Here is a 23,274-nt window from a genome sequence, read left to right as displayed (position 1 = left end):
TTTCCTATTGGGTTTTTTCAACATAGAGCAAGGAAATTTGGGGAGTAGATACCTTATGCAAAACTGCTCCAAAAAGTCTCTTGCACCCATATTCCAAATCCAACAGGAAATTGGGTATTTTGGATCGAATGTGAAATTTTCATGGGTTCACAGTAAGAGTTTACATTTGGAGGCTTGAATATGCATAAAAACTCACCAAAATTTGCACATACATGCGGCTTTGGATAACGTTCGATAATCTTGCAACGTTACGAAAAAATTTAACAAAATGGCTCAGTGGCGCCCCCTTGAAATTTTCAAAAAGGCCTCTCCATTTAGGTTTTTCTAACATAGAGTGATGAAATTTGGAGAGTCAAAACTTTGTGCAAAACTGCTCCAAAAAGTCTCTTGCACACACATTCCAAATCCTACAGGAAATCGGGTATTTTGGATTGAATGTGAAATTTTTATCGATTTACAGTGTGCACATTTTACACCTTGGCACCTAGGGAATTAGTTTGATCATTCTCAAAATTGGCGAGCCTGTTCATGAGGCATATGAAATCTTAAGTTATAAAAATGGTGTGTTTTCATTCACGGGCCTGACCTGGGCGGGGTGCCAAAGTCGGCCATTTTTTCGCCAAAACACCGAATTCGGAAAATGACTGATAACTCCCTCATACAACGTTCAATCTATTTTAAATCTGGCATGTGTGTGAGGTATACTAGCCTGAGCAGGACTGGATTGAAAATTTACCATTTGTGCCTGGCGCCTCCTAGTGGGAACAGGAAATGCCCTTTTTTACGGGACACACTCCTCCTCTAAAGGGAAAAAATCAATCTACCTCAAACCTGCAAAAGGGAAGCCTTAAGACCTGTGTTCAGGTGCCTGATGAAAAATATTGAAGTTTCGTTGAAGCGGAGGGGTCCAAACAGGAAAGTGAAAATGACTGTCAACAATTTTTCTCTCCAAAAACTTTGAACAGTCATAACTCGGCAGATATACAACATATCTGCGCCAAACTTCCCGTGCTTGTTGAGAGTCATACCCTGAAGGGCCTTGTAGGGGTCATTTGCATCAACCCTACAGCGCCAACTAGTGGCAATAGAAAGTCACTCGTTTTTCCAATACATGTCCAGTTCTTTTCAGGTTGGTCATTGTAGTTTCAAGACCTATTAAAATACTTATTTACGGCCCATGTCCACGTGTCTCTGTCTGTTGCCGTGACGACCCTTTGTTCGCCATTTAAAGGAAATATTTTTTTTCAGAGACTCAGGCAGCTTATAGAGCCACAATAGTTGGCACACTTGGTCGAATTGGCCCAGTTAGAAGATTAATTTTAGTTTTGAATAAGGGCTTGGCTGCACAGCTCAGTAGTGGCTCCTTTTTTGTAGTACTTTCTCCAATAGGGGTTTTTATCTCTTGGGTGTGGGAATGTAAATAGGCGACTTTCGAGCATGTTAGGTTCTAATGAGATGATTAGAGAGGAGGATCTGCCACCGCCCTGACCTGCACACAGTCCGAGTTGCGTGACGTCCGAGTTGCGCTAGTTATTATTATTCTTCTTTTTTCAGGGCAAATGAAAATGGCCAATTTGGAGGCCTGAACATGCACGAAAAGTCACCAAAATTTGCACATACGTGCAGATTCGCGTAAAATTTGATAATCTTGCGTCGTTTTGAAAAAATTTCAAAAAATGGCTCAGTGGCGCCCCCTTGACCCTTAAAATTTTCAAAAAGGCCTCTCCTCTCAGGTTTTCAACGTAGAGCGATGAAATTTGGGGAGTAGATACCTTATGCCTAACTGTTCAAAAAAGCCTCTTGCACCCATATTCCAAATCTGACAGGAAATCGGATATTTTGGATCAAATGTGAAATTTTTTCGGTTCACAGTTGGAGTTTACGTTTGGAGGCCTGAACATGCACGAAAACTCACCAAAATTTGCACATACATGCAACTTTGCGTAAATTTTGATAATCTACAAAAAAATGTAACAAAATCGCTCAGTGGCGCCCCCTTGAAATTTTCAAAAAGGCCTTTCCTATTAGGTTTTTTCAACGTAGAACGATGAAATTTGGTGAGTCGATACATTGCGTAAAACTGCTCCAAAAAGTCTCTTGCACCTATATTCCAAATCCAACAGGAAGTCGGAAATTTTGGATCAAATGTGAAATTTTATCGATTTACATTTGAGACCTTGTCGCTGAAGAAAATAGTTGGATCGTCTTCAAAATTGGTCAGACTATACAGGAGACATATGAGATCTTAAGTTTTCAAAATGGTGAGTTTTCATCCAAGGGTCTGGCCTGGGCGTAGTCCCAAAGTTGGCCATTTTTGGGCAAAACACCAAATTCAGAAAATGATTAAAAACTCCGTGATCCAACGTTCAATCTTTTTCATTTTTACCATGTTTATGAGATATCCCAGCCTGAACATGACTGCATTGAAATATTACCCATTAGGCCTAGCGCCCCTAGTGGAAACAGGAAATGGCCTTCTTTACGAGACAGGCTCCTCCTCCAAGGGAAAAAAATCTATTGACCTCAAACCTGTTTCAGGGGAGCCTCAAGACATGTGTTCAGGTGCCTGATGAAAAATATTGAGGTTTCGTTGAAGCGGAGAGGTCCAAACTGGAAGTGAAAATGACCGTCAACAATTTGTCTCGCCAAAAACTTTGAACAGTCATAACTCGGCAGATATGCAACATATCTGCGCCAAACTTTCCGTGTTTGTTGAGAGTCATACCCTGAAGGTTCTTGTAGGGGTCATTTGCATCAACTCTACAGTGCCAACTAGTGGCGACAGAAAGAAGTTTTAAAAAAGGCCTTTCCTACTGGGTTTTTTCAACATAGAGCGAGGAAATTTGGGGAGTAGATACCTTATGCAAAACTGCTCCAAAAAGTCTCTTGCACCCATATTCCAAATCCAACAGGAAATCGGGTATTTTGGATCGAATGTGAAATTTTCATGGGTTCACAGTAAGAGTTTACATTTTGAGGCTTGAATATGCATAAAAACTCACCAAAATTTGCACATACATGCGGCTTTGCATAACGTTCAATAATCTTGCAACGTTACGAACACATGTAACAAAATGGCTCAGTGGCGCCCCCTTGAAATTTTCAAAAAGGCCTCTCCTTTTAGGTTTTTTCAACGTAGAGGGATGAAATTCGGAGAGTCGATACCTTGTACAAAACTGCTCCAAAAAGTCTCTTGCATTTATATTCCAAACCCAACAGGAAATCGGGTATTTTGGATTGAATGTGAAATTTTTATCGATTTACAGTGTGCACATTTTACACCTTGGCACCTAGGGAATTAGTTTGATCATTCTCAAAATTGGCGAGCCTGTTCATGAGGCATATGAAATCTTAAGTTATCAAAATGGTGTGTTTTCATTCACGGGCCTGACCTGGGCGGGGTGCCAAAGTCGGCCATTTTTTCGCCAAAACACCAAATTCGGAAAATGACTGATAACTCCCTCATACAACGTTCAATCTATTTTAAATCTGGCATGTGTGTGAGGTATACCAGCCTGAGCAGGACTGGATTGAACATTTACCATTTGTGCCTGGCGCCTCCTAGTGGGAACAGGAAATGCCCTTTTTTACGGGACACACTCCTCCTCTAAAAGAAAAAATCAATCTACCTCAAACCTGCATAAGGGAAGCCTTAAGACCTGTCTTCAGCTGCCTGATGAAAAATATTGAAGTTTCGTTGAAGCGGAAGGGTCCAAACAGGAAAGTGAAAATGACTGTTAACAATTTTTCTCTCCAAAAACTTTGAACAGTCATAACTCGGCAGATATACAAGATATCTGCGCCAAACTTCCCGTGCTTGTTGAGAGTCATACCCTGAAGGGCCTTGTAGGGGTCATTTGCATCAACCCTACAGCGCCAACTAGTGGCGATAGAAAGTCACTCGTTTTTCCAAAACATGTCCAGTTCTTTTCAGGTTGGTCATTGTAGTTTCAAGACCTATTAAAATACTTATTTACGGCCAATGTCCACGTGTCTTTGTCTGTTGCCGTGACGACCCTTTGTTCGCCATTTAAAGGAAATCTTTTTTTTCAGAGACTCAGGCAGCTTATAGAGCCACAATATTTGGCACACTTGGTCGAATTGGCCCAGTTAGAAGATTAATTTTGGTTTTGAATAAGGGCTTGGCTGCACAGCTCAGTAGTGGCTCCTTTTTTGTAGTACTCTCTCCAATAGGAGTTTTTATCTCTTGGGTGTGGGAATGTAAATAGGCGATTTTCGAGCATGTTAGGTTCTAATGAGATGATTAGAGAGGAGGATCTGCCACCACCCTGACCTGCACACAGTCCGAGTTGCGTGACGTCCGAGTTGCGCTAGATTGCGAGGGCCCGTTCAGTCCTGCTTGTTATTATTATTCTTTCTTCATGGCAAATGAAAATGGCCAATTTGGAGGCCTGAACATGCACGAAAAGTCACCAAAATTTGCACATACGTGCAGATTCGCGTAAATTTCGATAATCTTGCGTCGTTTTGAAAAAATGTCAAAAAATGGCTCAGTGGCGCCCCCTTGACCCTTAAAATTTTCAAAAAGGCCTCTCCTCTCAGGTTTTCAACGTAGAGCAATGAAATTTGGGGAGTAGATACCTTATGCCTAACTGTTCAAAAAAGCCTCTTGCACCCATATTCCAAATCCAACAGGAAATCGGGTATTTTGGATCGAATGTGAAATTTTTTCGGTTCACAGTTGGAGTTTACGTTTGGAGGCTTGAACATGCACGAAAACTCACCAAAATTTGCACATACATTCAACTTTGCGTAAATTTTGATAATCTACAAAAAAATTTAACAAAATGGCTCAGTGGCGCCCCCTTGAAATTTTCAAAAAGGCCTCTCCTATTAGGTTTTTTCAACGTAGAACAATGAAATTTAGTGAGTCGATACATTGTACAAAACTGCTCCAAAAAGTCTCTTGCACCCATATTCCAAACCCAACAGGAAGCTGGAAATTTTGGGTCAAATGCGAAATTTTATCGATTTACATTTGAGACCTTGTCGCTGAAGGATAAAGTTGGATCGTCTTCAAAATTGGTCAGACTATTCAGGAGACCTATGAGATCTTAAGTTTTCAAAATGGTGTGTTTTCATTCAAGGGTCTGGCCTGGGCGTGGTCCCAAAGTCGGCCATTTTTAGGCAAAATACCAAATTCAGAAAATGATTAAAAACTCCGTGATCCAACGTTCAATCTTTTTCATTTTTAGCATGTTTATGAGATATCCCAGCCTGAACACGACTGCATTGAAATATTACCCATTAGGCCTGGCGCCCCTAGTGGAAACAGGAAATGGCCTTCTTTACGAGACAGGCTCCTCCTCCAAGGGAAAAAAATCTATTGACCTCAAACCTGTTTCAGGGGAGCCTCAAGACATGTGTTCAGGTGCCTGATGAAAAATATTGAGGTTTCGTTGAAGCGGAGAGGTCCAAACTGGAAGTGAAAATGACCGTCAACAATTTGTCTCGCCAAAAACTTTGAACAGTCATAACTCGGCAGATATGCAACATATCTGCGCCAAACTTTCCGTGTTTGTTGAGAGTCATACCCTGAAGGTTCTTGTAGGGGTCATTTGCATCAACTCTACAGTGCCAACTAGTGGCGACAGAAAGAAGTTTTAAAAAAGGCCTTTCCTGTTGGGTTTTTTCAACGTAGAGCAATGAAATTTGGGAAGTAGATACCTTATGCCTAACTGCTCAAAAAAGCCTCTTGCACCCATATTCCAAATCCAACAGAAAATCGGGTATTTTGGATCAAATGTGAAATTTCTGTCCATTTCTAGTACAGTTTACATTTGGAGGCCTGGACATGCACGAAAACTCACCAAATTTTGCACATACATGCGGCTTTGTGTGGATTTCGATAATCTTGCAACGTTACAAAAAAATGTAACAAAATGGCTCAGTGGCGCCCCCTTGAATTTTTCAAAAAGGCGTTTCCTATTAGGTTTTTTTAACGTAGAGCAATGAAATTTGGGGAGTCGATACCTTGTGCAAAACTGCTCCAAAAAGTCTCTTGCACCCATATTCCAAACCCAACAGGAAATCGGGTATTTTGGATCGAATGTGAAATTTTTATCAATTAACAGGGTGCACATTTGAGACCTTGTCACAGAGGGAATCAATTGGATCATCTTCAAAATTGGTTAGACAATTCAGGAGACCTATGAAATCTAAACTTTTCAAAATGGTGTGTTTTCATTCATGGGTCTGACCTGGGCGTGGTGCCAAAGTCGGCCATTTTTTCGGCAAAATGACAAATTCAGTAAAGGACTAATAGCTCCTTGAAACAACGTTCAATCTTTTTCATATCTGGCATGTATGTGCGGGATCCCACCCTGAACACGAGTGCATTGAAATATTACTCATTAGGCCTAGCGCCCCCTAGTGGGAACAGGAAATGCCTTTTTTACGAAACAGGCTCCTCCTCCAAGGAAAAAAAAATCTATTCACCTCAAACCTGCATCAGGGGAGCCTGAAGACATGTGTTCAGGTGCCTGATGAAAAATACTGAGGTTTGGTTGAAGCAGAAGGGTCCAACAGGAGAAGTAAAAATGACTGAAGCCATTTCGTCTCACCACAAGTTTTGAACAGTCATAACTTCTACAACATATCTGCGCCAAACATATCGTGCTTGTTGAGTCATAGTCTGAAGGGTCCTGTAGGGGTCATTTGCATCAACCCTACAGCGCCAACTAGTGGCAATAGAAAGTCACTCATTTTTTTAAATATATGTCCAGTTCTTTTCAGGTTGGTCATTGTAGTTTCAAGACCTTTTAAAATACTTATTTTACGGCCCATGTCCACATGTCTCTGTCTGTTGCTGTGATGACCCTTTATTCGCTCCTTTTTTGTAGTCCTCTGTCCAATAGGGGTTTTTATCTCTTAGGTGTGTGAATGTAAAGAGGCAACTTTCGCGCATGTTAGGTTCTAATGAGATGATTAGAGAGGACGATCTGCCACCACCCTGACCTGCACACTGTCCGAGTTGCATGACGTCCGAGTTGCGCTAGATTGCGAGGGCCCGTTCAGTCCTGCTTGCAGGCCTAGTTATTATTATTATTATTATTATTATTATTATTTTTTCATGGCAAATGAAAATGGCCAATTTGAAGGCCTGAACATGCTCAAAAACTCACCAAAATTTGCATATACATCCGGCTTCGCGAAAATTTCGAAAATTTAGCAACGTTTTTTAAAAAAATCAAAAAATGGCTCAGTGGCGCCCCCTTGAAATTTTACAAATGCCCTTTGCTTTGATGTTTTTCAACGTAGAGCGATGAAATTTGGGGAGTGGATACGTTGTCCAGAGACGCTTCAAAAAGTCTGCAGCACCCATATTCCAAACCCAACAGGAAATCGGATATTTTGGATTGAATGTTGAAAAACATAGCATTTTGGGCGAAAACCAGCATGCACGTTTCAGACCATTGCGCCGAGCCAGTACGTTGGATCTTCCTCAAAATTGGTGTACGTCTTCATGAGACATATGAGATATTAAGTTGTGAAAATGGTGAGTTTTCGTCCACGGGCCTAACCTGGGCGGGGTACCAAAGTCGGGTGTTTTTTTGGCAACGCGCCAATTTCAGTAAATGATTAATAACTTCCTGATACAAGGTCCAATCTTTTTCATATTTGGCATGCGTGTAAGGTGTCTTAACCTGAACACGACTGCATTGAAATATTTTCCATTAGGCCTGGCGCCCCCTTGTGGGAAGAGGAAACACCCATTTTTACGAGAAAGGCTCCTCCTCCTGGTGAAAAACATCAATTGACCTCAAACCTGCATCAGGGGAGCCTTAAGACATGTCTTTAGGTATATGATGAAAAATATTGAGTTTTCGTTGATGTAGCAGTACCCAAACAGGAAAGTGAAAAGACCCTCGGCATTTTGTCACAAAATGGCCAATTTCGAGGTCTGAACATGCTCGAAAACTCACCTACATTTGCACATACATGCGGCTTCATGTAAATTTCATGAATTTAGCAACATTGCCAAAAGATGTAATAAAATGGCTCAGTGGCGCCCCCTTCAATTTTTAAAAAAGGCCTGTCCTATTAGTTTTTTTCGACGTAGAGTGATGAAATTTGGGGAGTGGATACGTTGTGCAAAACTGCTCCAAAAAGTCTCTTGCACCCATATTCCAAACCCAACAGGAAATCGGGTATTAGGGATTGAATCTTGCACAACATGGCATTTTTGTCTAAAACCAGCATGCACGTTTGACACCATTACGCCGAGGCAGTAAGTTGAATGCTCCTCAAAATTGGTCAGACTATTCATGACACATATGAGATGTTAGGTTATCAAAATGGTGACATTTCATTCACGGCCCTTTCCTGGCCAGGGGAGCAAATGTGTCTTATTTTTGACAATACAATTCAGTCAATGACTATAAGTCGCGTTTTTTTTCATATTTTGCTTTGGGGTGCGACTTATACTCAGCAGCGACTTATGTGTGAAATTATTAACACATTATGATAAAATTTCCCATTTTATTTTGGTGTTTTGGACTAATGGTTTTGTGAACTTGTTAGCATGCTATAGTTATCTGAATAACTCTTAATAGCTATGGCCACGTTCGCGTTCTGCCTTTGGCAATGTATGTTCAAATGTATAATTGACTTTTTTTATATTGAAATGGATGCATTTAGTTTGTGGCGCTTTCACGCCCACCTGGGAGCGCACTCGCACTTGTTTACGTGAAGAAGAGCGCTCGCACACCAGAAGAAGACAGACAGCTACGTAGCTCTGAGTGAGTGAGTGAGTGAGTGAGTGAGTGAGTGAGTGAGTGAGTGAGTGAGTGAGTGAGTGAGTGAGTGAGTGAGTGAGTGAGTGAGTGGGCGAGTTAGCGAGAGGGAAAGACGGCTGCGAACCTACGTTCATTGTTTATGCTTTTAAAATATCTCTACAGAGGCAACGCCTGCGTGTATCATCTTTTCTGTTGTTGTTGTGTGTTTTCCACCCGCGAGCGGACACTTACAGCCAGTTGTGTGGTTGTTTGAATGGTGTGCTAATGCTAGCGAACGCATGCTAATCTGTCACGTTATTGCTGCAATAGTACCTAATTATCATTTATTTACGTTGATGTGAACCTGTTTGCTATCGAGGACCAAATTGATTCAACAAATTATGCGGACGTCCAGCATTGTCTTTTTGGAGTTCGCTGTATATAGCCAGGACCGAGCGGTAGCGTCCTGGTGAGGACAGTATATTCGCATTTCGTTGTTTATGCACTGTACACTGTACATTTATTCAGCATGTTGTTCTCTATTGTATTTTTATATTAAACTGCCTTTCAAGATGACATATCTGTTCTATGTGTTGGATTTTATCAAGTAAATTTTCCCCAAAATTGCGACTTATACTCCGGTAAGACTTATATATGTTTTTTTTCTCTTTGTTGGGCATTTTCTGGCTTGTGCGACTTATACTCAGGTGCGACTTGTAGTCCGAAAAATACGGTAATAACTTCCTGATTGAAGGTGCAATCTTTTTCATATTTGGCATGAATGTGAAGTATTTCAGCCTGCACATGACTTTATTGAAATATTACTCATTACGCCTGGCGCCCCCTAGTGGGAACAGGAAACACACTTTTAGTTAAAGAGAAAGGCTCCTGCTTCTCAGGGACAAAAATCAATTGACCTCAAACCTGAATCAGGGGAGCCTTAAGACATGTGTTCAGGTGCCTGATCAACAATTTTGTTTCGTTAAAGCAGAGGGGTCCAAAAGGAAAGTCATAATGACCGTGTTCAGGTGCCTAATAAACAATTTTGTTTTGTTAAAGCAGAGGGGTCCCATAGGAAAGTCATAATGACCGTCGCCATTTTCTCTCCCCACTAATTCTGAACATTCAGACATGCAATATATCTGCCTGGATATCTGTCTGTTGTCGACTGCCACTGCCCCGACCTGCCTGCCCTTCGACTTTGTTTGACGTCCGAGTTGCGCCATACGCGAGGGCCCGTTCAGTCCTGCTTGCAGGGCTAGTTTCCATTGAAACCTCATTGGTTAAAAGCTCTGTGCTGGATCAGTTGGACCAAAGACCCACTGCGGCCCTCGAGGACCGGTTTGCCCGCCCCTGTTCTAAACGATACACACAATTCCTGCTTTACACTCAAATTGCAGTTCTAAAACGCTTTTTTTCAGCTTCAAAACAATGTACACATTTGGGCCATTCTTTCTGTCCCTTATGTGTGGAGTATAGGAGAAGTGAATTAAAAAATGCGTAAAAAGTGTCAAACTTCATAAATAAATGTAATTAAATAAATGTAGCTTGATTTGAACTGACACAAACCATCACGAGTCACGGAGGAGAGGCCAAATCGGCCATTACTAGGGAATATTAGGAGTGTTTGTCTCAGGAAAGGCCTAGTCGGCCTCTGCTGGGTTTTCTAGTGTTAAGGGAACACTCAGCATGAACATCAGCTTGATTGGGTGCTGAGTCAGCAATAAAATGTTCCACAAGAACATGCACAAGATTACATCCTTGCTTGTGCGTGTAAAATTTTTGAGCAAATCACTAACTTGTGGAAAATGTGCTATCATTAGAATCTATGTTTTGGTCTATTTGTTTTTGGCGGAGCAACAATTTTACAATATTCGGTGATTATTCTGGAAAAAAATAAAAGTAAGAAAACAAGGCATTGTTTATGACAAAGCAGTCACCAGAAAGCAGAGGAATACAACTCATAGGGGTCATGAGTAGTATAAATATGGCATTTTTTCTGGGGGTGTTGAGAATGAGTGGTGTCATTGCTGCATCACTGCTATCCATGAATTCATTTTTGAGTGAAAAGTGACAAATATATAAGTACCGTATTGGCCCGAATATAAGACGGCCCTGATTATAAGACGACCCCATCTTTTTCAAGACTCAAGTTTGAAAAAAAAAGACTTTTTGAACACCAAATTAATTTTTATACAGAAAATAATTACAGTACATCCGAAACAAATGATTATAACAATATATCAGAGAAAAAACATGTTATTTTGCCTCATTCAAATCTTAATATCTGAACATTTAAATATGTAAACTAAAGTGCAATCACATTCGTAAATGAATGGCTTCTGGTTTTTGAAATGTAAATAAACCAATCTATTGTGATAAAACAACAAAATTGCAATAACTGCATTCCATCAGTACACCATCAAAGTGAAGTCTAACTGTAACTGTAGTCTTGAAACAAATCTGAATAAGGAAAAAAATTGCAATAAAATAATGCAAACTGGTTAAACTTAAGAGTAGCTGAGATCTGTCATGACAGAACATCGCTTCAATGATATCTGGTGCCATCTAGCGTCGTGAATGGGGAGAGTAGCTGAGATCTGTCATGACAGAACATCGCTTCAATGATATCTGGCACCATGAATGGGTATAATGTCTAGAACGCGAATATAAGACGACACCCTGTTTTTCAGTGTTATTTCAATCCAAAAAACATTGTCTTATATTTGGGCCAATTTGGTAATAGATTCTGGCTTCCCAATAGCATTAGTATGAAGGCTGGTCTCTCAGCATTCATGCAGTGAACACTGAAAATGAGCCGTGTGAAGATTTGGGCATCTTCCAAACAGGATTACGCTGAGTTTATGTCTGCTGTTCTAGACTTTTTTTTTTGAGAGGGGCACTGAACTGAATCCAGCTGCGGCTATCTGTTCCCCATTCTTCCTCTCTCCACATTCATGCTTCAAACAACCAGTTTCCCCTTCTCCTGAGCCAAAACTAACACTGGAAGCAGCCGTCTCTGAGAACCTCATACTTGCACATTTTGGACAGGACTTAAGCCCTCACACCTAGATCCCGTGCACAATAAAACAGCTTTGATGCGTATGCAGAAGGATTTTCATGATGTTGCAACAAACAAATTTGCTATCCCTATCAATCATTGGAAATATGTCAAACGTGACGTAAATGGCTGAAACCAAAAGACGAATTAGTAGAACTTTTAATGATTCCCTTGGTACTAAATGCAAATGACAGGGTTTGTTGGCTTTTTCAATAAAAAATGTCTGTTCAGTCTGTGTCTGAGAGCTAATATACTTCACATTCATGTGAACCAGCCAACTTCATTCTGGTTAAGTAATAAGTATTAAGTAGTATTGTTACAGTACTGTATGTAAAAGCAACCTTGTGCACGGCAAAAAATTCTTCTTAAATTCAGAAGATAAGTTATATAAGGGCTGTTCGGTCCCTGTACGACAGGTGTCAAAGTTTGGTCCGAGTTGCCGGTCGTAAGTTGGATTCGTTCCCAGTGAGGGTTGGACTCCGCCAATGTTGCCCTTTATCACCGATTCTGTTTATAACTTTTATGGACAGAATTTCTAGGCACAGCCGAAGCGTTGAGTGTGTCCGGTTTGGTGGCCTCAGCATTGCATCGCTGCTTTTTGCAGATGATGTGGTGCTGCTGGCTTCATCAAGCCATGACCGCCAACTCTCACTGGAACGGTTTGCAGAAGAGTGTGAAGCGGTTGGGATGAGGATCAGCACTTCCAAATCCAAGACCACCGTCGTCAGTCAGAAAAGGGTGGCGTGCCCTCTCCAGGTCGGGGATGAGATCCTGCCCCAAGTGGAGGAGTTCAAGTATCTTGGGGTCTTGTTCGCGAGTTATGGTGGGAGGGAGCAAGAAATCGACAGGCGGATCGGTGCAGCGTCTGCAGTGATGCGGACTCTGCACCGGTCCGTAGTGGTGAAGAAGGAACTGAGCCAAAAGGCGAAGCTCTCGATTTAACAGTCGATTTATGTCCCTACCCTCACCAATGGTCACGAGCTGTGGGTCGTGACCGAAAGAACAAGATCGCAGATACAAGCAGGCGAAATGAGTTTCCTCCACAGGGTGTCCAGGCTCTCCCTTAGAGATAAAGTGAGAAGCTTGGTCATCCAGGAGGGACTTGGTGTCGAGCCGTTACTCCTCCGCGTTGAGAAGAGGCAGTTGAGGTGGCTCGGGCATCTGGTTCGAATGCCTCCTAGACGCCTCCCTGGAGAGGTGTTCCGGGCATGTCCCACTGGCTGGAGGCCCCGCGGACGACCAAGGACACGCTGGAGAGACTATGTCTCTCGGCCTTGCATGGGGACACCTTGGGATCCCGCTGGAGGAGCTGGTTGAAACGGCTGTGGAGAGGGAAGTCTGGGCTTCCCTGCTAAAGCTGCTGCCCCCAACGACCCGACCCCTGATTAAACGGTAGATGATGGATGGAAGATAAGTTATGGTAGAAAACTTTACATCCATTTCTTTACCAATTATTCTTATTCACAGGGAGCCTATTACAGTTGATTTTGAACCGAGACGTGGTACACTCTGTACTGGTTCTTAGTCGGTCCCATGAAAACAAACAGTCATTACACTCACATTCATTTTCTTGGACAATTACACATCCAACCCTGTTTTGAAAATGTCAAAGGAAGCCACAGCACCCAGACAAATGTAAGTACTATATATGTGGAGAACATGCAAACAGCCTGTGTTTAGATTCAAACCTAGGGCCTCTTGACTTTGAAGATAGGCTTTCTAATTTGCTACCATGCAAAAAGCTAGGCAGTCAGAATTAGATGTGCCAATTAGGAGTGTCAATCACCAATTTGATGATGATACAATATCCATTCTTTGGACAATACATTTGTCATCATTACAGTCTGCCATGATTTGATTAAATCAAGGGATTTTGATGGTTTTATTATATTTATGCACAATCAATGACATTTCAACTGAAGAAATAAAAACAGTCTGACAATTTAGTTGCTGAAACATTTCAGACATTTGAATGAGAACTTTTTAACGTTTCGACCCAATTGTTGCTTAACCAGTCGATATAAGATCCAGATCAGATTACACTTTTAGTGCCAATGAAGTAGACGTGAACTTTGTTTTTACTACACATTTGTTGATCCATCAAGGGCAGCATGCTTTGTGATCAGTAAATAATGTTGATTTCTAATAAAAACAACAAGAGTGATGATTTATAATGATAAAGTCCTATCTGAGATCATGTCTTTACCTTTTCGTCCAGACATGGGATGGAAAATCTTACATCATGCTATGGCCAGCAGGAAACCCCTCATGAATGAACGGTTTCTCCCACTCAAACCACAGCAGTCAGGAGGGTCGAAGTCACAGTCTGACTTAATTGGCCCCTCCTCATCCCCACTCACTGGGGGTTTGCAGAACATTCCCGGAGGCTGACGCTATCCCAGGAAACCACCCTGCGGGCAAAACTTCTGGGAGACATGCCTAAAGACATGCTGAAGGGTTGCGAAAGCTCAACTGGCTCATATTTGAATAAGATCAGTTGTCAGATTGGCAAAACAATCTGCAGCCCCTATTTAGCGCCTATAGGTCAAACTAGTGCACGTGCCCCACTGCTAGCGCTTGCTCAAGAAAGGAAATGAACAATGGCAGTGTGATTAGGCTGTTGCCTTTTTCCCAATAGGCTTAGAGGTCAAAGGTTATAGCTTGAGTTAGAAGGGTTTAAGACACTTGGGACTCATCTTAGCAACTGGCGCTGCAGCTTTTTCACGACTCAAAGACCACACACAGATAGTCTCTTAACCTGAAATCTGACAGCAGTTACTTCTTCTCCCAGTCCATCTGGATGAACTACAACCACTTCATGGAGCATTTATTTTAACACGCTGGGTGAAGCATGTTTGAATTACTCGAGGGAAGATTATGTCTTTTTAAAAAAGCCTGTGGTAAATGTTGAACTAGTAGCAGGTCGAATGGGTTAATCAATCATTTGATCATTAAAAATGTATCATCTGTGAAATTAATTGATTAATCCTGACATGAATCAACTGAGGCAAAATAGATTTGATGAACTGGTTGGAATCACTTTTGCAACATAAAGAACAGCAAAAACTTGACATTAGCAATGAGAAGTTGATCAATATCTCCACAGACCTCTGCAGTGGCTCTCAAATCATTGTTCCCCTTTATCTTTACATTTGTGCTATGATAGAGATGGAAGAAATTTACAGACATTCCTGGAGTAGTTATGGTGACATAAATTTAAACAATGATTTTATCTTCATAGTTTTCGACTTTGTGATATAGTGAGGTGCAAAGGGTTAGAGTGAACACTCACAGTGGCATCCCTGGAATTGCATTCTTTCTCTACTTTATCATTTAGGAAGTTCAGTACTGTATTTGAAGGACTGCAAGATTAGGGCCAGAGCACCAAAATTCTGGTAAAATCTGCCAGTTAAATTGAGTTTTTTATTTAAGTATAAACATTTCCTTTGTTAAATGTAAAGGCCCAAGTACACCGCATGCGTGATCGTTGCGTTTCCGGTCCGACTCCGGTAAAAAATAGCGCCGGAGTCGATCCGTTCCCATTATATCCTATTGTTCAACGTATACCAGCCGCGTCAGTGCTCCGGCTTGACTGCGAACCACCTCCGGTGTGCCGCATGCCCGCCGGATGGTATAGGCTATTTTCTATTTTTGCCGGACACGCATCCGGCAAAATGGGCGGAGCTGGGCCTGGACGTAACAAACCAGGTGCCTAATCACGCTTTAAACACGAGCGAAGATGGATGATGAGCGCTTCATCATGGAGGTGGAAACCCACAAAATCATTTATGATGCAGCAGATCGTTACTATAAGGACACCATTAAAAGCGAAACTGCAAAGTGTCCTATTATGTGTGTTTTTCTGGCAATGATATCAAACACGACGTGCTAAGCAAAAAAAAAAAAAAAAAAAAAAAAAGAGCGTATCTGGAAGTGGTTCCACTGCAGAAATTCTTGTGCCCCCGCGCACAAACAATCTCGGTTTGTATACAGAGTCGAGGGGGAAAAGTACGAAAGAGAAAAAAGAGACGAAAGAAAAAAGAGACACCCACAAGTTTCGACCTGGTGGTCTATTCAAGACATTTCTCTTTCTTTCCTACATTTCACTTGACTCTTCATAGAAAAAACAACAGTTTGCGCTGGCTACATGAATCTGCAGTGTTGAGACACCAATTCCAAGTACGCTGTTTTTTAGTTCGTGTCGAATATAATTCGCTATCCATTTTATAAATATGACAGATTATTTATCAGTTGTTTATAACAGCTCTATGAGATGTTATGTGCCATAAATTTTAAATGTGCACAAAGATATAAACGCACCGACACAACCAAGGGCATAATAGCCTAATATTGTAGCGTTGCCGGGGCTGTCATCGGTGGGTTAATTTATTTACCAAAGCGGGGCTGTCATTGGTGTGCTGGTGCACCAGCGCGACGCTCCGATTGGTGGACTAGATAGCGTCAGTGTAAATACAGAGGGGAGAACAAGTATTTGATACACTGACAATGGGAAAACCCATTGGCAGTGTATCAAATACTTGTTCTCCCCACTGTAGTTGTTGTTTTTGCATTGGTGAGGTGGCGGGAAGTTAATAAAGAAAAAGAGGAAAAAGGCGTTGAAGCTCGTGTGTTGTTTTCGCGGCCAAACTTCCGCTTAGCAAACGTTACATTATCAATATGCAAGGAAAAAAATGTGCTCTCTCTCTGCTTCTCTGATGAGTACATACTACAGACTCCGTGTGTTTGTCGTTGATTTAAATGGCAGTTTATCGCGCGCGATCACGCGAGAGCTCACGAGGGGACGGAGTTGGCGGACCGCAGCCGTGCAGCAGCCGGTATGATTTGCCTGTTTTTGACGGACTGCGTGACACGCAGGCAACACTGAACCGGACCGGAACCGCAACGATCACGCATGCAGTGTACTTGGGCCTTTATACTTTGAAAAGTAATGATGTTGCATATTTACAGTTAGGAGCAGAAGTATTTGCACTCCTTGCAAGTTCACTCACTTAGAAAATAGGTAGAGGTCTGAAATTTCAATCATAGATGCATTTCCACTTACCGTATTTTTCAGACTAAGTCGCACCAGCCATCAAATGCCCAACGAAGAGGAAAAAAAGATATATAAGTCGCACCGGAGTATAAGTCGCATTTTTGGGGGAAATTTAATTGATAAAATCCATCACATATAACAGATATTTCATCTTGAAAGGCAATTTAAAATAAAAATACAATAGAGAACAACATGCTGAATAAGTGTACAGTATGATAATGTTACATGATGCATGAACAACAAAATGCGAATGTGGCCGGTATGTTAATGTAACATAGCTATTAATACTTATTCAGATAACTAGCATAAAGAACATGCTAACAAGTTTACCAAACTATCAGTGTCACTCCAAAACACCAAAATAACATCTGAATTTATATAACAACGTGTTAATAATTTCACACATAAGTCGCTCCAGAGTATAAGTCGCACCCCCAACCAAACTATGGAAAAAAAACTGCGACTTATAGTCCGAAAAATACAGTATAAAGACATAATTTAAAAAAAAAAATTAAAAAAAATCCAGAACTCACATTGTATGATTTAAAAAAAAAAAAAAAATTCATTTGTAATTTACTGTGGTTCATAAGTATTTGTACCCCCTGAGAAATTCAGTGCTAATAGCAGAAGCCTTTATTTGCAATTACAGAGGTCAGATGCTTTCTGTAGTTCTTCACCAGGTTTTCACATATGGAAACAGGCATTATGGCCCATTCCTCCATACAAATCTTCTCTAGATCTGCCAGGTTGTTGCTGAGAACCACGAAGTTTCAGCTCCATCCAATGATTTTCTATTGAATTGAAGTCTGGAGACTGGCAAGGCCACTCTAGAACCTTGATATGCTTTTTACGGAGCCACTCACTCCTTGGTGAGCTTGGCTGTGTGCTTCGGATCATTGTCATGTTGGAAGATCCAGCCTCAACTCATCTTCAAGTCTCTGACTGAGGGAAGGAGGTTGTGGCTCAAAAAATGACGATACATTTCACCATTCGTCCTCTGCTTTATACAGTACAGTCGTCCTATCCCCGTTGACAAAAAACAGCCCCAAAGCATGAGGTTTCCACCGCCGTACCTCCCAGTGGGGATGATGTTCTTGGGATTGTACTCATCCTTCTTTTTCCTCCACACACGACAAGTGAAGTTTGCACCAAAAAGTTCTACTTTGGTCTCATCTGACCACATGACTTTCTCCCATGACCCCTCTGCATCATTCAGATGGTCCCTGACAAACTTCAGACGGGCCTTCACATGTACTGGCTTCAACAGGGGAACCTTCTGAGCAAGGCATGATTTTAAACCATTGACCCGTAGTGTTCTACTGACAGTAGCCTTTAAAACTGTGCATCCAGCTCTCTTCAGGTCACTGACCTGCTCCAGCCGTGTAGTTCTAGGCTGAGCCCTCACTTTTCTCATCATGAGTGATGCCCCACGAGGAGAGATTTAAATGGAGCCCCAGTGCGAGGTAGATTTTCAGTCATGTTTAGCCTTTTGCATTTTCTAACAATTGCTTCAACTGTTGGTTTAGGGGCAGTTTACATGGCGACTCTGCGACACAAAGACGCAATGACTGAGTAGCGGACTCGCCTCGCGTGCATATGGTGTCGGCAAAGACGGAAGGCAAAAAATTCTGAATCCTGCCTCCAAAGTGGAAGAATCCGATTGCGGGGGGTTGAGGGGGGCTTCCTCGGCATGCATATCAAAGGCTCCTGCAGCGCGAGACCGCGCCGTTAACGTCAGCACTCGTACAAGTCACATTGGGCGTGCGCAGCGGTGCAACTAAACATTAAAAACAGCAAATATGGCGGCATGTCGGCTTTATTTTACTGTTTTAATAATATTTTTAAATCAAATATGTTGAATGTTTCAGTTTTTGTGCCTTTTTGAACAAAACAAAAATGGCATTGCTTCGAGTGGGCGGGCATATTTTTTTGAGGGAGCTTGGTGGGGTCAAAGTGCATCATTCTCCGTCGCCCTGTAAATCTGCACTGCTCCCTAGGGCCTGGCATTAATACTACATCGTTTTCATGCTGAATTGCGACATTGTTCAAATGGAGACGCAAATGCAAATGTAAATTTGAAAATTTTCCTATTCTCGGACAGTCACCATTTTAAACGGTTATTCTCACCAGGCTGCTTTTGAAAGGTCCCATAGCCTTTTCCAGCTTTGTGGGGCTCTACAATTTTTTTCTCTGGTGTCTTTCGAAATCTCTGTGGTCTTGCCTATGGTAACAGTAGGATTATGACTGACTGTGGGGTCCACTGGTGACAATAATGAGCTCAAATGGGGGGATTACCCATGGAGTAAAGGTGGACTTCTTTTAAGGTAGACTGACAAATCTTTGAGTGTCATAATTATTACTGATTCACAGAGGTACAACACTTATGAACAGTAAATGACAATTAAAAAAAAAAAAATCATACAATGTGACTTCTGCATTTTTTTAGATTATGTCTCTATAAGTGGAAACGCATCTATGATTGAAATTTCAGACCTTTACCTATTTTCTAAGTAGGTGAACTTGCAAAATCACAATGGGTGCAAATACTTCTGCTCTTCACTGTAATTTGCCACAAAAGCCTTTTCGCAATACTTTATTGTTTCACTTCATTTAAATTGGAAAGCAAGAACAGCTTAATGTCAGGGACAGCATGAGCACACCTGGGTAGAGCCTTACCTGACTCAAACGAATCATCAGAATCTTGATACCAGTGTGTTTCCAACAATTTTCCAACATATCAATATTTCCTTTGACTAACATAAACATCTCTTTGGCTTATCAGGGTTTGCCAGTTAATGTGGAGGATGTTCGGATAAGGGCCACATATTCTCACAGAAAAAGAGTACCCATCACCGAGGGATTTTTGGAAGTGAAAGACAATGGCAAGTGGAGACAGATTTGCAACACAGCCTGGACGGAAATGAACAGTAGAGTCATCTGTGGCATGTACGGCTTTCCTGCGGACAAGCGCTTCAACAACAAGCCCTACAAGTGAGTCTTCGTGAGCCAATATAACTGAATTTAGAACGTTATCTTTAGGGGCTTCAAATGTTACCACATAGACAGATTTAAGTCTGTGTTGCATAACCACTTTATTTCCTGCTCGTCATCATTTAACCCTTTAACTGCTTTCCTCAGTGAGATAAAGCAGACTTAAGTCTGAAGATTTTTGATACAAAGCCAAAAACAATTTCTAACGGATGGAAGCTTGTCTGGGTGGGAAACGTTTGCGCAACTCTGTGAAAGAGCAGTGGAGCGACTTTTTTTTTACTGCCTTTGAGCATGAGAGTGACCATGCTGGCAGTCTGAAATACCACCACAATCACAGGCCGTACTCCGCACTGACTCACAAACAACTTATTTCCTGCCAGATGTGTTTAATCATTTGAAATGTTCCGAAAAAAAGTTAAAATTGCTATGACAGTTCCTGTTTATACACATAGAAATTTAAAAGGGTATTAGAGTATTCAATAGTGTTCCTCTATACATTTACCAATGTGTTACATTGTAGGTTAACAATATTTTGTTTGCAATTTATAATAATATATATTGGCCCAAAAATATATGGCGGAAAACACTCAGGTGACTCAAGTTCCACTCTGAGACCCCCATTTTGGCCAAATTTCAAAATCGTCCAATTTCCATGTGTGATACATCATTGGAGAGCTTAAAATCTCAATTTTCTGGGGGAAGAAAAATATTGAACCGGAGGGCACTTAAAAAAAAAAAAAAAAAAGTATATTATACAGCAAAACCCTATCTGGAGGTGAGAGCACGCTAGAGCAGAATTACAGACGCCATTTCTTTAACGAGATATTATCGCGTACTTACCATGTTTGGATCCAAAAACTCCATGTAGCATGTATCGCAAGTGTCAAGACACAGCTGTGAATGGCCACAGCTGGATTTTTGGGGGATTTTATGGGTGAAACATGGTAATATAACAAAGGTCGCAATGCAAAACCGCAGACATCAAGGAGTGGTTAAGATTTCCTTTTTCATATATTTACCCTTTTAAACGTTTCTTTTCAATTTTTCTTTGTTTGGATCAATTATTTATCATCTAACATATGGGAGAAAATGCGACAGTAACAAAAAAAAAATACAATTAAGGGATAGTTATGAGGTAGATATCCGTGACTTTTTTTTACAGACACCATTTTTTTCATTGTGACGTAATTTGTTTAAAAGTTTAAAATATGTGAGTGGATAATTATTTAAAGTTTTTTTTTTTTTAAACGAAATATTAGACACCAATTAATTATTCTAAGCTAAAAATAACTATAAATAATAAATAAAATTAATTACCTTCGTTTTATGGGTGGGTTGAAACAAAAGCAGTTGCGCGACCTCTGTAAAAGGGGGTTTTCAGGGTAAAACGGACAAATTAAAAATAGTTCGGAGGCTTAATGCGCCATGAATGGGCTATGGCAGCATATAGACAACAGTTGTTCTGGCTTAAAATACAGCAGTTTCTTTTAAAGAGTGCAAAAGCAGAAACTGCTTTTTCAGTCTTGTGTTTTCCGCCATATGTATGTATAATTAAATTTGAGAGAAGCCAATGTCAAACTTCCAAATATTTTTGTCAGAAATTCATTTATTTTTCAAGGAAAAAAACAAAGCATCAATGCTCAATGTTTTTGTTACTTCAAACAATGTATGTAGCAATTGTGGGTGGCTTTTGGACATAAAATGGGTGACAAAAAACATATTTTCCAAATATCACACATAGACTGAAAAGACATTCTGTAAACATTTTGCAACAAGTTAAAATTAAACTTCGAGGTATACCACAGTTGGTTTTCTTCGAATCGAGTCTGTTTTCTTACTTTTGGCCAAGGTGTAATGGGAATGTTCAGATGTTTTCAACAAAACTGTTTTATTGTGCACCCCAGTCTGAGGACACCGCTGTTGCCAGACATGTCTTCTTCTGAATCAGAAAGAATAGCATATTAACTAGCCAATTATAATACAATGCAAAAAGGCACTAGTCACTAAAACAACATGATGACAGCGATCCCCTAATTTTAACAGATTCCATTAATTATCCGTTTTTCCCACCCAATAGCGGTTTTTGTGCTCAGGCTATAAACTGCGCCAAATTAATTATGCGACTTACTTTATTTACTAGCAAAATGGCATTTCTCTTAAAACCTTGTCTAATATTAAAGAATTTCTTTGGCACCATCTTGTGGTATCTTGGTGCCGAAGAACTATGTTAACATAAGAGAGAATATTTCTGATGTCGTTGTTAATGCAGTGTGCATGCAGTCTCTGATGTAATTGTTAGTATAGTGTGCGCAGTCTTATCCATAGTAGAGTGCTGTAGATTGACATCAAATCTAAACATAAACATGTTTTTTACAAATGTTAATTATCTTACAGGGACTGTAAAGGGACTATAAAATACTGCATTGATTTTTTATTTCCTCTTTTGATTGGAAAAAAAAAAATCACGATGGACTTAGAGCGCAAAGTTTGAAGCGCAAAGTAGCGAGGGATCACTGTACTGCATTGTTGCTTTTTCTGGTGCTCTTTGAGTGCCAGTCTTCCAAGAATACTACATCACACCAAAAGATGTGTTCCATAGTTATGTTTACAGTTATGTTTAGTTATGTTTACAGGTTGTTACATGAATTGAGACAAGAAACATTGTGACAAAAATGTGTCTAAAAATGCTTTAGAATAAATTGCTTCATGAATATTTTCTATCCATGCGCCCAACTCCAAGAAAAATTATTTATCACTCTTGTTCCTCTCAGATTGCTAGCAAAGCGACGCAAGAAGAACTACTGGGGTTTCTCCGTGAATTGCACTGGCAATGAGGCCGACTTGTCTGATTGCAAACTGGGTGGGGAGATCGAGTTGCAGGGTAATGACACGTGTGAGCAAGGCATGCCCGTTGTGGTCAGCTGTGTTCCTGGACGTACCTTCGCTCCCAGCCTCAGCACAGGCTTCAGCAAGGCATACAGAATGGAGGTATGTGACAGTATTGTCAAGTGGTCTGAATTTCCAGAACTCAGGCTCTGAGCCGAAATTCCAATTTTTCTATTTTCTTGATATACCTCCATAGCAACCCCTCGTGCGATTAAGAGGTGGAGCCATGACAGGAGAGGGCCGTGTGGAAGTGTTGAGAAACGGCGAGTGGGGCACAGTGTGTGACGACAACTGGAACATTCAAGCTGCCACCGTGGTTTGTCGAGAACTGGGCTTCGGCAGCGCCAAAGAGGCCTTGACCAGTGCCAGTATGGGACAAGGTACACACAAACGCACAGCGGCAATGCGACTGAGTGGATGATTCTTTGTCCTTTAACATGACTGATGAGGAACATGAAAACATTTTCCACCTGACCAAAAGCTTACCAAAATCACGTCTGAATGGATGATGAAAGATTTTAACTGGTCATGGTCTTACAAAGCTA

General features: G+C 41.0%; 1 protein-coding gene across 2 annotated transcripts in view; it reads left to right on the top strand.

Annotated features, from left to right (window-relative positions):
* Nucleotides 1–23,274, top strand: part of loxl2a (lysyl oxidase-like 2a) — an 80,907-nt gene that overhangs the window by 40,659 nt on the left and 16,974 nt on the right. For both annotated transcript variants that reach the window (XM_057846526.1, XM_057846525.1), the window contains exons 4-6: nt 19,635–19,843; nt 22,615–22,831; nt 22,926–23,109. In XM_057846526.1, coding sequence (XP_057702509.1) covers nt 19,635–19,843; nt 22,615–22,831; nt 22,926–23,109 — 610 coding nt within the window. The remainder of the gene's footprint in view (nt 1–19,634; nt 19,844–22,614; nt 22,832–22,925; nt 23,110–23,274) is intronic.

The sequence above is a fragment of the Corythoichthys intestinalis genome, chromosome 9 (genome assembly GCF_030265065.1).
Source record: "Corythoichthys intestinalis isolate RoL2023-P3 chromosome 9, ASM3026506v1, whole genome shotgun sequence".
Classification (NCBI taxonomy): Eukaryota; Metazoa; Chordata; class Actinopteri; order Syngnathiformes; family Syngnathidae; genus Corythoichthys; species Corythoichthys intestinalis.
The sequence above is the reverse complement of the archived record's forward strand: the minus strand, read 5'-3'. Positions and strand labels throughout refer to the sequence as shown.